This window comes from Crassostrea angulata, chromosome 5, assembly GCF_025612915.1.
Source record: "Crassostrea angulata isolate pt1a10 chromosome 5, ASM2561291v2, whole genome shotgun sequence".
NCBI lineage: Eukaryota > Metazoa > Mollusca > Bivalvia > Ostreida > Ostreidae > Magallana > Magallana angulata.
Genome location: NC_069115.1, coordinates 43,619,704 through 43,632,725, shown reverse-complemented (window position 1 = coordinate 43,632,725; position 13,022 = coordinate 43,619,704). Strand labels below are relative to the sequence as shown.

At 34.8% G+C, this 13,022-nt stretch overlaps 1 protein-coding gene and 1 pseudogene across 1 annotated transcript; both read right to left on the bottom strand.

Moving 5' to 3' along the window:
- Positions 1 to 318: 318 nt before the first annotated feature.
- On the bottom strand, positions 319 to 2,531 carry LOC128186032 (neuroligin-4, Y-linked-like). Its single transcript, XM_052855756.1, has 2 exons — positions 916 to 2,531; positions 319 to 836 (listed from the first exon to the last, which is right to left on the bottom strand). Exons 1-2 carry the CDS (start codon positions 2,472 to 2,474, stop codon positions 617 to 619), a joined length of 1,779 nt encoding a protein of 592 aa, XP_052711716.1. The 5' UTR covers positions 2,475 to 2,531; the 3' UTR covers positions 319 to 616.
- A 6,156-nt stretch (positions 2,532 to 8,687) lies between these two features.
- Positions 8,688 to 12,388, bottom strand: LOC128184769 (bile salt-activated lipase-like; annotated as a pseudogene).
- Positions 12,389 to 13,022: the final 634 nt, after the last annotated feature.

The window sequence follows — 13,022 nt, the reverse complement described above, 5'->3', positions numbered from 1 at the left end:
AAGAACTTCGAATTCATACATTTTTCTTTCGAGTATTTGAATAAACAACTAAGTGCACTTTTCCCAAGAGCATATGTAGGACTACCTTGAGTGATTTGAAAATCTTGGTGACGGCTGAGCCAGAAATTAAATGTCAATTACTTCAGTAATCGAGAATAGCATATCGCTGGTTTCTTTTAATAATAGTTGTAATCTAATTAGTAAACCTATCCAGTCATTTATTTTAATGAACAAAAAGTGTTAACATATAATTACAACTGGAAGAACGATTTGCAGTTCAAGTTTCCATCCAGGATGAATATGAAAGAAACTCATGTCTCAACTTTAGCTTTATGTTTCACGCAGTATAAAAACAAATTAAGAGTTGACACTGGTATGTATATAAAAATAATTTCACAAAGACAGAATCCCTTTGTTATTCCCGTTACTATAGGAATCACGGGAACATTCGTTAAAATTATCATCAATATAATTTTATTAACTATCAATTCTTTACAATAAGTCCATATATACGCAAATCAAATGACTGATATGAAAAACCATTGTAGTTATATGATAAAAATCAAAATCAATAAAGAATAAACCACGATGAAAATGAATAATCATCATTATGAGTTCAACCGAGGACATATGTATGTATACTCGAATTTGCAGTTAATGAGTAACCTTTTGGCACAATTTTTAGCATTTTAGGTGCTAAATATGTCCAAAAGGCTGTGCGGGTTGATTCCATTTTGTTTCCTATGGATAACCTTGAATTGAGATTCAAGTAGTGTTCCGAGCGATTGTCAAATGTAGGCCAAACTAATGAAACGGCGGAAGACTTGTTCGGGTCCCTACAAAATACAAATATATATCAAAACATGAAACGGTGATTTACGTCTAGATTTTTTTAAATTAAAAAAAGTTACCCACCCCGTCTTTGCAAAATTAGTCCAATACGTCATAACTCTCTCCGAAAGGGCAAGTTCCTCCGGTGGAACTGTGTCTGGAAACCGAAGACCTGTTTGCATGCTTGAGGGAAAACCAAAAACGTAAGGTATCTCATCTCCATGACCAGCCCCAGGAACCCACGGAATGAATTTACCAAATGAAGAACGGTGGGTAAAAAGATATTTGTATGTATGCCGTTCCGGTGCCTGCAACTGAAACAGAGCTCGTGCCGAGACATAGGCTGGAATGAAGAACTGGTAGTCAGTAGCCATGTCTAGTACTTTCTGCAGATACGTGTTATTTGTCTCACTTGCTGACCAGTTCGTGTAAACAAATGACATGACATCAACAACAGATTCAAGAGTATGACCGAACCGATCGGTGAGCATGGAGTTGGTGACGTAATTGTTGACAACGTTAATAGCAGGGTACGAGGGTGTAACTTTACTTTGCACAAACGGAAAAAGAGAAACCATAGTTATGAATCCACCATCGCCATCATTCACGCCGATCAATAGGTCGAGGTCGGCGAGAGCATCTCTCACATCAGCATACATAGTTTCAGGGTACAAATAATTGTCCGGGGGTAGCATTTTGATGAATTCGTTGTCTACAACGGGAGTCCATTCTGGGCGGTATATTTCATCTTCTTGTGTACCAACTTGAGCGTTGGAAATCAGGTCTTCATAAGGTTTTGTTCTCAGGCATGACAGGAGCTCCGAGTTGGTCGCTATGGAACAGTTTAGTTTTAATCCGAGTAATTTGGCAAATCTACCAACAGTAGATTTATCACCATAAGCCCAGGGACATATAGCTGTGCCACTTTCAGAGATAATTCTGTGTATTAATCCTTTATTCGGCGGATACATGGCTTGATAAAAAGAGCTTGCACCACCTGCAGATTCTCCAAATAATGTGACTCGATGTGGATCTCCTCCAAAGGAAGCAATGTTATCATGAACCCACTGGATCACCATATGTTGATCCCAAAGTCCGTAGTTTCCTTTGGATGTGTCATCATCGGTCGCTAAAAATCCGATCGGACCCAGTCTGTAGTTAGCGGTTACTACAACTACATTTCCAAAGCCAGAAAGGTTGCTAGCGTCATATATACTGGATTGTCCGATCACAAATGCACCACCGTGAAACCACACCATAACGGGTAGATTGCTAGTGTTTGCATTTGCAGGAACAAACACGTTAAGTGATAAACAGTCCTCCGATATATAAGGCTTTCCAGGTATCCACTGCTTGGCAAGTTCCGGTTTTTGTGGACACGCAGGTCCATATTGGTTTGCTGAAAATGGCACTGAAAAACGAGCTTTTTTAACTGGTTTCGAAAATCGAAGGTTTCCTAAAGGTGGTTCAGCATACGGAATTCCAAGAAATGTATTAATACGGTACACCGTAGACTTAAACGTGGAAGTTTTTAGAAGTCCAATAATATTTCCAGCAGATGAATGCACATAAACATGATCATTTTGACACAAAACACTGTGAAAAAAGTAATATAATATGGAAATAAAGAATGAATGAAACATGATTCGAGAACTATCCTACTGACCTGTTCCGTCGTAACTGATCACGTCGGGCATTTTATCTTCAATACTGGCTAACTTGTTTGAAAGATAAGATTTTATCTAGAACGTTACAGATAATTTATTTATTATGTAATTTCAAACATGTCTTTCATTTTTAAATGCCTTGTGTTGATTTCTAAAAATTTATATCATACATGTACAAATATTCATCCAAACAATTCAAAAGTTTACGACATCAATATATATATGTTTTTGTTTAATTTGAGTAGTATGTGGTTTTTTATGTAAGCATTGTAATTATAAAGATAGTTTTGATGAAAGCAAATGAATCATAAAGTTCAGGTTTTACAAACAAAGCTAATCTGAAATCAAAGTATTAGGAAAGATTGATGGTCGTCGTCAATTTTAGACTGTATTGATCTCCTCTACAAGAAGAGCTCTATATAAATTTGTTAGTAAAATACCCAAATTAAAAAAATTATGGACCTTTTCCTTTACAACATGATAGTTTTTAGCTGTACAAACCATATGGGGTGTTTTCGTTTGGTCGATTGTAGAACTGCAAGAGTAATCCTAATTTGCTTGTTTGCAGTGTGGAGAACTCCTGTAGATCTACATTGTCTACTTACCAAAGAGCAGGTAGAGAATGGAGATCTGCTGAATATTCGGGACCAGTTCTGGAGGTAGCAAACGAATACACCCCAGGTGATCTTAAATTCTTAGGTAGATCTGATGGTTAATTTGTTGTCAACCCACCCTCCTTAATGGACAAACTATAAGAATCATTTATACTTAGCTAACGAACCTACATATTCATGTAAAAGATCTCTATTCAATTTTTGAAGCAAATGATACATGTAGCAAGAAGACTAATGAGATCACATTTGCATACATATCTATTTTGAAAAGTACAATACAGGACTCTACCATCTTTCATAAATGTTTAAAAGTCCTTATATGATATATACAGGAAGTATAAGTTATATCAATTCTTTTTTTTTTAAATAATCGCGACTTCGCCAAGAGTTCCCATACAGAAAGGTGACTATAATTTTCAACAGTTTGAATACTGCCTCCAACATGTCTGCAACATGTTAAACACTAAGATCAGCAGATGATAGCATATTAGAATTTACATGTACCTCCTGACAACACTATCTAATTCGCTGTTGAAATGCATTTGACACATCCCGTTCTTACCAATATCTGTGTTTCCTTTACCTTAATGTTTGGTATCATGAACCATTCCCAATACCTACTCCCACAGGATTGTCTATGTATAATTAGTCGCCTTAATTACAATAAGAACACAATTTAATGAAGATTGATATGCTAAAGAACATGTATAAACATAAGAAGTAAAATACTGTACACGTATACAATTGTACATGTATTCTATTTAATATAGTTTCCATATAGTGGAAAATAGATTCCGCTAAATTGCGTATATCGCCAAGTGTTAAATATGCACTTGTATGAAAGTAAATGGTTACGTTTAGAACTGTGCGAAATCAAATCCAACTTAACTACTGAAAAGCCCCTCCCCCCCCCAAAAAAAAATATATATATATATTACACATCACTTCAAATATATGATGAAGTCATTCGGTGTTAAATAAATGCAAGAACTCTGATATTTACCTCTACTTGCCCTTACGCATAGTGATGAAAGATGATTTGTTGTTCCTTTGCAACCGCGCCGACCAAAGGTTATTTTAGCAAAAAATTGAAGCTGTGATTTAAACGGAAATAAGTTTCCTAACCTCTCGATCATCGAAACAGGTGAAATCAAAGTACTGAAAGTGCTGTTAGACGTTGGCGTCGTTTGAAAGTGGCATATTACACGTAACAATGAGTGATGTATGATAATTATTTTTGTCGAAAACCGCGGCCAGTATCGCATACATGCACTAATACTTAACGCTTACTCGCACAACTGGTCGTGAGTTTCCTACATGGATAATTCTGTGGAAATCGTAGCTGTGATCTCGATCTACACTTTACAAATGCTGTGCCTCTTGGTCGTCATCTTTGTGGGAAAACCCAAAGATATATCACAGTATTCTTTGTTTTATAGAAGTTTGTATATATATTTTGTATCAATATGTTTGTATCTATATCAGTTGACATTAAAACCCCGTTTTAATGACTCATTAAATATGTGGGTTGCCACCACATATTGAATGAATATTAAATGAAATCCAAAGAGATTTCATCACAGTTCGCCCAAATATTTGATTGTTTGAAGAAGGTGAATTTTGGGGTTTTCCCTTTTGACCTTTGGGTTGACCCCGCAAAGGGGAACAACTTTTGAAAAGTGTGGATTGGACGGACTATTGTGCTTTAAATATATTGTAGATTTCTCAAGTAACGAGAACAAATAAAGCTTTGGCATGATAAAATACTTATTTTTACTAACTATTTGGGCATACATATAGTATGTTAATTGTCCCTCTCGACAGCATTTTCCCTCAATTTCTTCACGGGGAAAAAGTTGCAGTCTTGTGGACCATCACATCTGATTTTTTCCTCATAGTCAGTTAATACATTTAGGTGTAAAGAAAACATAATGGGTTTACAAGAACCTGTTTGATAAAATTGGTATTGCTTTTGGATTGCACGTCATCATAAAACAGAGGAGTAAATCAATATGTTATCTTCGACTTTAGTGGATTATTTCCATTTGCTCACAGCGAAAGTGAATGAAAATTAAAAAAAAAAATACAACATTCAGTCGCGGCAGTTTCATTAATCAACGTTTTAGACATTCGTTCTATTGTATTTAGCAATAGATTTATTCAAATCATTTAAATGAATTCGGGAAAGTCACATGCTTTATTTTATCGCTTCTTAGTACACTTTAACACGCATAAATTACTTGCTACATTAAACTTTTCTAGTAAACTTACAACAAATATTGATTAACTATACAAAATAAGTTTTTAAAAGCACCAAACAAACAAAATTCAAGTTGAACGCACGTTTTTCTGACCGTACAGCTGTGTATATAAAGAAGATGGGGGAATAAGATGGTGCAACTGCCCATTTGGTTTAGTCGTAAAATACAATTTCAAATTTAGCATTTTTTCAATTAAATATATTTGATATGTTATTATACAAGTTTACAAAATGGTAATTTCTAACTATATTCAGTTTGAAACATTTCAAAAAGATAAGAAAAAAATAATAAATCTTTAAGTTTTGGTGGTAACGAACGCACAACCTAAAAACCCAGGTTCTATAAAGTTTCCTTATGGCTGGTGCTCTAACCACTGAGCCATTTCATTCACAACAAATTGTGTTGTTTAAATGCTATATGAGGCTATGACCACGAATTTACGGACTTGTATCATATTTCTAAAACGTTCAATTGTTGAGCTACAAAATGACATTTTTGAACTGTAGTGGGTCATCTCTCCAAATTTTTGTTGAGTAAAATCGGTTTAAAATCCATTAAACCACATTTAGACTGAAAAAAAAAATATTGAGCTCAGACCCACTCTATGAAAGAAAATGCATTGAAGTTATAAAAATTACACTATTAGGAGGTTTTGACACTCATACGCCAGTTTAAAGCAATATATTGCAAGTATTTAAAATATTTAAAGATTACAACCCGATGTTACGTAAAATTACATTGTTTTTAATTAATTTTTTTAAAAAGTATCAAATTTAATGATATTTTAATTTTGCCGTATCTAATCATTCCTCATATGGGCATTTGACACGCCTTATTCACCCATCCTCTTTAATTTTATTCTTTACATGTACTAGACAATAGATCTAGGGTTCGCAAATCCCGCCAATATTTTCGGGAAGCTATAGTTCTGTAGCTCAGCAGAATTCTACAGTCATCTATGAAGTACATTTTTTTGCCTTCATGTTTCATTATTTATCGCAAATATAGCATGGATGTATACGCTACGGCTGATGTAGCATTGCGTTAAGTGATGACACTTTCTAACCGGTGTGTATTTCAATTGCGAGTCGCAACAAACTGGCGCATTTATATAGGCCCGCCTATTTGTAAATGCATGTTGACAAAATGATGCTAACACTTGGAAACAAATGTCGAAGAAAGTTCATAATAGACTTGTACTCGCGAGTAAAAAATTATTTGAGAACAAACGGGGCGATGTTTACGTACAAATGTAAATAATGTTATCTGTTAGTGAAAAAATGCCCCCAAAGAAAAGATTCTTAAATACATTTAGCAGGAACGGGCGCAAATGAATTAAAGTCACTATTTGTACTTCGCTCATCGAATTGCGTTATTCATTTCATTGTAAAAAAAATTCGACAGAAACTGTTTAGTTAGCTGCAGAACTGTAGCTCTCCGGGAAAAAATATTGACAGACCGGAGAGCTACAGTTCTGCAGCTACTGTTTAGTTAACAAAATTATTATATCTTACATTACCGTTCACAATGTACCTTAATTAAATGCATATGGAATATCGCATGTTTTTTCTCACAAAAAAGCTAGCGTTTGCTGCAAATTAGAGATACACGAGCTGACACGCCGTGATATCCATAAGACGCATATGTAAAAAAAAATCTGAACTAAAAATCTTTAAAACATCGTAAAATGTAGTTTATATACATTTAAAATGGCGACTCGATTTGCACGTGAATTTTACAATCCGACGTCGATTAGCGTGTTTGAAAGAAAGTCAGCAGCAAGTAAAGCGTCAACATCTGCAGTAGATATTGTCTGATGAATATCGAGGTGCCTGTAATAAAATTATGTTTCTACAGACTGAGTGAGGTACAAAATAAGGTACATTGTAAATCACAGGTCAGTCGAAAATTAAACACATTTATGTGTCGTAAATTTAATTTCTTTGTGTGTTTGAAAACACATGCACACTTGTAGAAGAAACTGTGCCATTGATCGGTTGAAGTTCAATAAAATGTAATTTATGTAATATTCATTGTCAGTATCTGTTGTGAATTCTTTGGAATAAGCTACAACAACAAAAATATACTGCACAACTAAAACTAATGCGTTGAATATGGCTGAATTTATCGATGAAGCATAATTGCTGAAATATGAAATGGCAAACCAGTTTAAATAGTGTGTTTCTGACAATTATTTATATCATAAAAAACAAGAAGCAATTATTGTGACCAATTATTGCAGTGATATAGTTTATGCAGTCCTGATACAGAGTTTAACGTCAAAACTGGCAGTTGGTGCTTATATTATTAATGCCGCGTAAACAGACAGGGTAACGAAAAACACAATTTCATACATTATTTAAATGTATGTACAAAATAATTAGCAGCTATATGCTTAAAATATCTGATAAGATTAAAATTAGTTCTCATACTGAAATCGACACGTAGACAAAACATTGTCTGTATAACACTGCATACATGTACCTAACAGAGTTATCGTTCGTTATCCGCTAGAGTCCCCGTGAGAATTACTCTTCCGGTCAGCACCGAAGCAAAAGACCGTGGCTATTTATAGCCACCGTCTAAAAAATGATCTTGGCGGATTCCAAAAAACACTGTAATACTCGATGTAGAATTTATACTGACTATTAATGCATCTAGAAATACGTCACTATGTGAAAATAAACAGGTCTTTTCAGATAAAGTTATATGGTTTCATTTCATTAAACATGTGTTGGAAAGCAGTAGTTCTTATACCAAATATTTCTTTCCAAATCAAATGATAAATTATAAATTTTAAAACCTTATAGTATATGATTTCGATTCAAGCTTTTGCATAGGTAAGAAATTTTTGATATTAACATTATTTAATCAAAATATTTTAACAAACCACAAACAGCACAATAATCTGACATGACATTAATAAAATCTTCAGGTTATGTAGGTGATATATCGGGAAAAATTTAATTATGCAATGAAAAGTTAGATATTTGAGCTTTTCAACTGTTGAGATAGAGTTAAAATCATGTTATACAGGTGATATTTGAGCTTTTCACCATCATTTTAACAGGCATTGTAGAATAAGTTTAAATTAGATTAAAGGGGTCATCCACACTTTTGAGAAAAATAATCAAAGTTGAGCATGCCAGCCCACTTCTGTATTCCATTGAGATACGGAATTCTAGCGTGCGTTCGACTTGCAAATGACAGAAATAAAAATCAATTTTTGGGAATAAGTGCAACTTTATCAAATGTATCACCATTAATGAAAACAAAATTAAGCCCCTATTGATATTTTGAATTTGCAGTAGCTGAATTAATTTTCGGGTAGTAATTATAATTTTTTTCTTTTCAATCAAAGCATGACAAACATAGAAAGTTTAAATTATATGTATTTTGTCTACTGTTCTTTTTGTAAATTCTCTTATAATTATAAAGCTGAGTCTAAATAAATCCACTATATATTCATTAATAACAATGCACTCTTTTTACTCTTACTAGATACATTTCATTTTGCTGGAAGTAATTATGATTTAAATATCAACTGACTAGACACAGAGATATTTATATTCATTCATCGATGGAGGATTCCTGGATGACGTATCAGAGGTTATTATCCAGGTTTCGAAAATAATATTGCTACATGTACATCTATCTATATTTAGTAAAAGGTACAGTCCCTTCATATTAAAACATGTCTAGACAAAAATGATAGGAAAGGCGCTATACCTCTTTGCTCTTTGCCATTTTTTATGAAATGACGTGTATGCTCCGGAGGTTGTCAGACCTCAAAGGTTATCTAGGACCAATGCACTGGAAACCATAGGAAACCCTGCGTCAAAGAACAGTTCCTACATTTATTAACACTCCCTCCCCCTCCTCCTCCAAGAAATTAAACATGTTTTCAAATTTGTCAGTGTATTAAGCAGACGCAAGGACAAATATCAAATTTTCATGTCAGAGCGATAAATTTATAAAAGATCTAACAGATTTAATAAAATACATTCATTGATTGTCCAAAGCTGAAAAAAAATTATCAATGCCCTCTTTTGAAGGTAATATTGCAACGGTAGTGTAAGATTTTGTTTTAAGTCTTAAACATTCAGCGAGTGTAAATCATCATTGTAAAAATAGAGTGCAATGTAAAATATGAAAATCCAGCACTAAAGGATCTTAAAAACACATGATAACCATGTATTAATGCAATTATAATACTGGTATACATCTTTTAGTTGTGTCTTTCTGTTGCAAAAGCACTTAATTGGAAAGGCTGTGGATACATGCACATATGAAGTAATTAAAAATAAACAACATCAGTAAAAGTGTGCCAAGATGCAAAATTGTCAACTCATTTGATTAACTCCTTGCATTTTTAGGTGTTATTGAGTTTATAGCCTGTGTGTAAATATTATGCACATCTTTAAGCTCTTTGAGTGCTAGCTCTGTCCAAAATGCTGTGCGAGTCGCTAACATTTTGCTTTGTATTGATAGTTTTGTGTTGAGAGTCAAGTGATATTCCGCAAAAGAAATGCATTAACATCACTTCATATTTAAAGAAAAAATAAATGTTCTGTGACAAAAGACATGTGATATACATTTCTCGCATTATCACCAGTGTGAGATCGGTTTGTCCAGTGTGAGACAGTAGTGTGAGATTTTTCTGTCTTACACTGTGTATTACTACGCCGCTTTAAAACGTAAACAAACGTTTTCTGCTGTATGGAAATCCAAATGATTGATTGAGATTATTCATTAAGTAATTGTTTTGCTTAGTTAATTACAATTTATCATATTTTTATTAATAAAACTGTCGTGTGCTCTCACTTGCACTGTTTGAAGCACGCGGAGGAATAAACCGAAAGTAATCTTCTAAATGCCATAAAAGAAAGTTGTCAGACATGGTTTTTTAATGCAAAATAATGCGAGAAAAATAATCATGCAATATATACTCGTGTGGGATAGTGAAATTCCACCTCGGGGCCAAGATTCACGGTCTAGGAAGAGGCAATCTTGGCCCCGAGGTGGAGTTTCACTATCCTACACGAGTATATATTGAATGATTCTATTAGTAGCACCTACCCCGTCTTTGCAAAATTAGTCCAGTACGTCATGATTGTCTCTGCAAGGAAGACTTCCTCCGATGGAAGTGTATTCTGGAAACTAGGTCCTGTTTGCATGCTGGAAGGAAACCCAAATACGTAAGCTAATTCATCACCATGAGCAGCCCCGGGAACCCATGGAATGGGTCGCCCAAAGGGAGATCGATGTGTGAAAAGATAGTTGTATGTATGTCGCTCCGGTGCCTGCAATTTAACTAGAGCCTGTGCAGAAACGTAGGCCGGAATGAAAAACTGGTAATCTGTGGTCATGTCTAGAAGTTTTTGACGATATGTGTCATTTGTCTCACTTGCTGACCAGTTTGTGTAAACAAATGACATGATATCAGCAAGAGAATCGAGAGTTATACCAAACCTATCCGTAAGCATTGAGTTAGTGACGTAATTGTTGACAACATCAATAGCAGGATACGAGGGTGTAACTTTACTTTGCACAAATGGAAGAAGGGAAACCATAGTTATGAATCCACCATCGCCATCATTCACGCCGATAAATATGTCGAGGTCGGCGAGAGCATCTCTCACATCAGCATACATAGTTTCAGGGTACAAATAATTGTCCGGGGGAAGCATCTTGATGAATTCTTTGTCTACGACGGGAGTCCATTCTGGGCGGTATATTTCATCTTCTTGTGTACCAACTTGAGCGTTGGAAATCAGGTCTTCATAAGGTTTTGTTCTCAGGCAATACAGGAGCTCCGAGTTGGTTGCTATGGAACAGTTTAGTTCTAATCCGAGTAATTTTGCAAATCTTCCGACAGTAGCTTTTTCTCCGTAGGCCAAGGACATATAGCTGTGCCACTTTCAGAGATAATTCTGTGGAATAATCCTTTATTCGGCGGATACATGGCTTGATAAAAAGAGCTTGCACCACCTGCAGATTCTCCAAATAATGTAACTCGATGTGGATCTCCTCCAAAGAAAGCAATGTTATCATGGACCCACTGGATCACCATATGTGGTCCCACAGTCCGTAGTTTCCTTTCGATGTGTCATCATCGGTCGCAAAAAATCCAATTGGACCCAGTCTGTAGTTGGCGGTCACTACCAGAACGTTTCCTTATCCGGAAAGATTGCTAGCATCGAAAGAACTGGACGATCCCATGACAAACGCCCCTCCGTGGAACCACACCATGACTGGTAGATTACCGGTAGTGTGTGCTATTGCAGGTGCGTATACGTTCAGGGATAAGCAGTCCTCCGAAATGAACGGTGTTCCCGGGAAAAACTGTGTGTTTTGTGGACATGACGGTTAATATTGGTCAGCAGAAAACGGAGATGTAAATCGAGCTTGTTTGACTGGTTTTTGAAAAGCGAAGGCTTAATTCCCACGGGTGATTCCGCGTACGGAACCCCAAGAAATGTATTTAGGCGGTATGTTGTTGAATTAAACGTGGAAGTTTTTACTAATCCAATGATAGTTCCAGCAGCTGAATGCACAGACATATACTGACTTTGGCACGAAACACAATGGAATAACTGGGTTATTATAGCAGTTACTGTGAAGTAAAACATCATTGAAGGACAGTCTACTGACCAGTACTGTCGCTAATGACCACATTCGGCTGTAGTGGACACGTTATCTTAGATACTTAAGATAAGATTAAATCCCAGCTCTCTGCTGATAGCTTATCTATATCTCTTTAAAATAGGAATTTTTTTGGTTATCAAATGATGTTAACCAGTAAAGTAATTTTTGTAAAACATAAAGCACGCAAATCAATCTTATTAACTATTGTGTTTTTATTCCATGTAAATATTTTTAGAAAGAGATTGCATATGAACATGTTCTTAATTTGAATTTCATAGCAGCTATACTTCTGTCACTTATGGTATTCATATCTTCATGGATGTATATCATTGTAAAAGAAGTAATGCTTGATATCATATAAAAATCATATAAGGGGCATCGAACAGCAGATAGTAATTCCAATTTGAATGAATCTGAATAGTTGTGAAAATACATGTAGCTTTATATGCATTGCGTTTGAGAAAATATGTTATTGTAAGTTGTTGCAACTATACGATTTTAATTCATCTTAGTCTAATATTTAACCATTTAACTTATTTTTTGACATATCTTTTCTTGATAAATTGACTATTGCGTAGTTCAACTAAAATTCATTTCATCCATAACGATACATATTAATGTTACATGAAGAAAAACACGTTCGTGAAAAGGGGTGGTCCTCAAACAATGAACATTTAACAGTGGTGTTAACCCTGAAATCTATTTAGTTTTAGTTTATTCAAATACTACTTTTGTCGATGATATACATGTAGATTATATATTTACAGTGCTGTCAATATTTTACAGTCCTGTATTTGAATAAATAACGAAAGCTATCTTTTCAATTAAATCAGTTCAAAACATTCAATATATTGAACGCTTAAACATACTGCTTATCCTTTCGAAATAGTTATCATACACTAGTCTACGTGGCTGAGATACCTTGTTTAATTATCCTAGCTAGATAGTACATCATCCTTCTGTAATAAGAAGTGCAATGCATAGTGGTTTTGAACAAATGC